This window comes from Perkinsus marinus, assembly GCF_000006405.1.
Source record: "Perkinsus marinus ATCC 50983 genomic scaffold scf_1104296969078, whole genome shotgun sequence".
Lineage (NCBI taxonomy): Eukaryota > Perkinsozoa > Perkinsida > Perkinsidae > Perkinsus > Perkinsus marinus.
The window spans coordinates 1-3,660 of record NW_003202928.1 but is presented as its reverse complement, the minus strand read 5'-3'; the positions used below and the strand labels follow the sequence as shown (position 1 = coordinate 3,660).

Below are 3,660 nucleotides of genomic sequence, written 5' to 3'. Positions count from 1 at the left end.
CGTGGTTCACCGTCCTCCTCCTGTTGTGAGCGACACCACTCCTTCGCGTGATACAACGCGGACTCCACCGCAGAGGGCAAATGACAGACCAACTGGGCGGCCGACGTTTTCTCTCTACTCTTTGTCGAACGAGGGCCAGGTCCCGGATACCAGGCGAACAGTCAACTTTACCCCTGCTGATGTCGGATTGCCGACTTCGGTTAGAACCTCCAGCAGCTCACAGCTGACCGACCCTATCAACGATTTCGTGGCCGATGTTGACTTGTCGTATGTGGTGGATCGCAAGGAGGCTAACCGCACAAGAAGTGACGTGCAACGACTGAAGATTGTAGGAGGACGTTTCTCGGGTATCAATGATTCTCGCCTATTCAATGTATGGCTAAAGAAGCTGATCGTGCAGGCGCGGGCAAATGCCTTGTCCTGCGACGCGGTTGGACTCTACCATTTCTTGGTCCAGTCGCTGAGTGAGAGTGTGACTACCAAGATTTCTCCTTCAGCTCCGGGTTTCCCAGCTAAGAGTGACCGCTGGGTTTCCGAGATTCGCCGTATTCTCGAGGAATTGCGGGAGCAGTGTCGCGGAGTCAGCGCTGAAGTGATGAAGTGGCAAGCGGAACAGCTCTTCGACGCCCTCGGCCAGCGGTATGATGAACCAGTGCAGGCTTTCGTCAAACGCTATGATCAAGCAGCCTCTGATCTTGAAGCCCAAATGGGGGAACCTGTACCGGATTCCAGGAAGCTCACAGGTCTTATTCGAGGTTTGTCAGGAGATGCCAAACAAAGAGCGCTGGATCATGTTTCCACTGCGAGGTCATCGGTTACATATCACCACCTGGTACAGCATCTGTCTCATCGAGCGCGCCTAGAAAGTGCCATGTCCTCCGCTAAGCCTAAGACCACACCTGCTACGAAGCAACCCAGCCTAGGGGCTCGGGCAGACCAAGGCTCACCTGTGATAAAAGCTACTGGTGATCTTAGTACAGCGAAGAATCCAAAAGAGCTCTGCAAATTCTACTACAAGAACGGCAAGTGCAAGTTTGGTAAGGCCTGTCGGTTCCGTCATGAACGGCCCAAACAGGCTGTGGCCTCTATGGTTCTCCCGGCGAAGGAACAAAGACCAGAGACCGAAGAATCATTAGGCACCGAGGATGACGAGGGCGATATATACGAGCAACAGTTGTACCTAGTTCAGGAAGATAAGAAGAGGGTCGGTCCTACCGTTTTCCTGCAACTCGGCGGTAAATCTCCGCCTCTGGAGTGTCTCTTAGACACTGGTGCCTATTATAATTATATTCCTATCAGCTTGGTTCGCAAGCTGGGACTTCCAATTCTCCCTTTGGATGAGGAGATGGTCTCGTATGTGCTACTGGCGGACCAACGGCGGTCGGCTCTGGAGGGTCAGGTGAGAGTCGGCTCAATGACATTCAGGGTTTTGCAGTCCTCTGCTGCCCAGGCAATAGTCGGAGTTGTATCTATGTGTGATGCTGGTATCGGACTGTCATTCAAGGCTGACCAGCTGCGGGGCCGTCTTGTGGGCGTTACTGTAACCAAACCTCACGAGGATTTTCCGGTGATGCTTCCCGAAGGAAAAAGCCCGGATCGGATCCAGTACGATCTCGTTGAGACCGAAGTAGGAGGTCCGGAGAGGGTGACTGATGATGACCATATACTATATCTTTGGTCGCCTCCTGCCGAGTACTTGAAAGCTGCTGAGTCTAAGCCCTTAGAGGAGCACCTACTTTCTGATTGGACTCCTGTTAAAGGCGCAGCGGCCGACTTCCAATGGAGATGCCGGCGAATTACTGAGGCCGACATCCGTGACCGTCCTGAGCAAGAGTTCGTCTACGAGGTTAGATGGAGCACACCTCCGCCCAGTAAAGAGCGTCAACAACAGGCAGATTATAGCCATGCACTCTACAGCAAGCTGAGCAATGACCAGAAGCACTGCTTCGACGAGGAGGTGAGGTCGTACGTCGACCGCTCCTGGTGGCAGCCTGAGAAAAGTTGCCCGACAGCTAACCCCATGATAGTCTTTCCGGTCTCCCAAATAGCGAAGGATGGCCACGTCAAGACTACAAAGTGCCGCCCGGTGGTGGATTGCAGAGTAACCAACCGCCATTTGGGGGTGGCCGGGTACCCCGGTGCTACCGTTTCTCAAATACTAAGGGACTGTCGACTTCGTTGGGCGCCACACAGCCGAATTCTCACGAGAGACGCTTCTCGGGCATTCTATTCTATAAGAACGGTTCAGAAGAACTTCCTCAAGCTCAATGGGCAAGTCTACTCAAGTCTCCGCTTGGTCTTTGGTCTAAAATGTGGGCCTTGTACCCTGCTGGCGTGTCTTCAACATTTACTAGGAGCAGCGGTGTCTCTCCTGGAAAAATCCGACGGTGAGATACTTTCCAGCAGCGGTGTATACTTGTACCTCGATGACCTCACGGTCCTGGTTACATGTGGTGCGAGCCTGGTCGCTGATCGCTTCCTCGCAGCACTCAACAAGGTGGCTAGTCTTACCGGCTTTTCCTTTCCGGACGAAAAGGGTAACGACAGCGATACTGTCTGTGAATTTCGACACCTGGGCATTGTCTGGAAGATTGAGGATGGCCACCTTAGCTTCTCATGTGTTAAGCATCCTATTCCTTATATCGGTGTGGTTGGAAACCCAATACCTCATACCTGGACCTGTCGCAAGTTATTTGCAGTCGCGGGCCAGGCGGGTTGGGGTTCAGACCCATTAGGTGTTCATCCGAAAGTCCGTCTTTGTGGCGATCTACTGCGTACAGTTGGTGGACAGCAACTTCAAAAGCATGGTTGGGATGGTAAATTTACTCTAACTGCGGATAGTTGGGACTACAAGGTCATTTCACGATGCATTCCCGAGATTCTAGAACATGTATCCCTTCCCTGTTGCCATTCAACTGGCAAAACCTCACCTAAAGAGCTGCTACTTTGGTCCGACGCCAGCCCGTCCGGAGCCGGTTACTGTTGCTATGCCGGACCAGGGGGTGGGGTGGCTGAGTGGTTGGTAGGCGGCAATGCATTCATCTGGACGGGTCCTTCACAATCCTACCACATCAACCGGAAGGAATTGATCAGTTTGGCAAAGGCTGTCACTTATGTTCATTCAGTGGTGGTTGAAGGTCCGTCGGCTCTCTCTTCTGCTACCCCTAACCACGGAAGCTCGTTGCCTTTAACACGAGTCATCTTCCACAGTGACTCGCAGACTGCTCTATCATGGGCCGAGCTCGGCCACGCCGGTTGCTCTAGTACCGAGAAAGTTATGGTGAAAAGGCTAGCAAATAACATCAGGGAGCTTCTCGACGAGATTCAACTATACGGTGTTGAGGTTCTAATGAAGAAGGTTACTGGAGAGGAGAATGCCGAGGCTGATGCACTGAGCAGAATTCTAGACAACATGGGATTGTCCGGTCCTAGGTCTGAGGATAGACTCGCTCCGCACTTGAGTATCGTCTTGGACCCCACGGTGTTGGCGCTCGGTCGTCCCGGAGATGAGGCACGTCAGCGACTTGCTGGTATTCAAGCAGCGTCACCCAAGTTCAAGGACGTCATCAACAAGCTCACGGTCGCCTCTTACCCAGATGGTATCATGGTCGATGGTAAGCTGGAATATCTCAAGTTCGAGGATGGCCTGCTCGTAGCCCT

The 3,660-nt window shown here is 52.8% G+C and overlaps 2 protein-coding genes across 2 annotated transcripts; both read left to right on the top strand.

Moving 5' to 3' along the window:
- Window positions 1-595: 595 nt before the first annotated feature.
- On the top strand, window positions 596-1,957 carry Pmar_PMAR004934 (hypothetical protein; the record flags this gene model as incomplete). Its single annotated transcript, XM_002768207.1, has 1 exon — window positions 596-1,957. A coding segment is annotated over one exon (1,362 nt), but the record flags the coding sequence as incomplete, so codon positions are not given.
- A 1,263-nt stretch (window positions 1,958-3,220) lies between these two features.
- On the top strand, window positions 3,221-3,614 carry Pmar_PMAR004933 (hypothetical protein; the record flags this gene model as incomplete). The annotated part of the gene is made up of 1 exon (XM_002768206.1): window positions 3,221-3,614. A coding segment is annotated over one exon (394 nt), but the record flags the coding sequence as incomplete, so codon positions are not given.
- Between the last annotated feature and the right edge of the window lie 46 nt (window positions 3,615-3,660).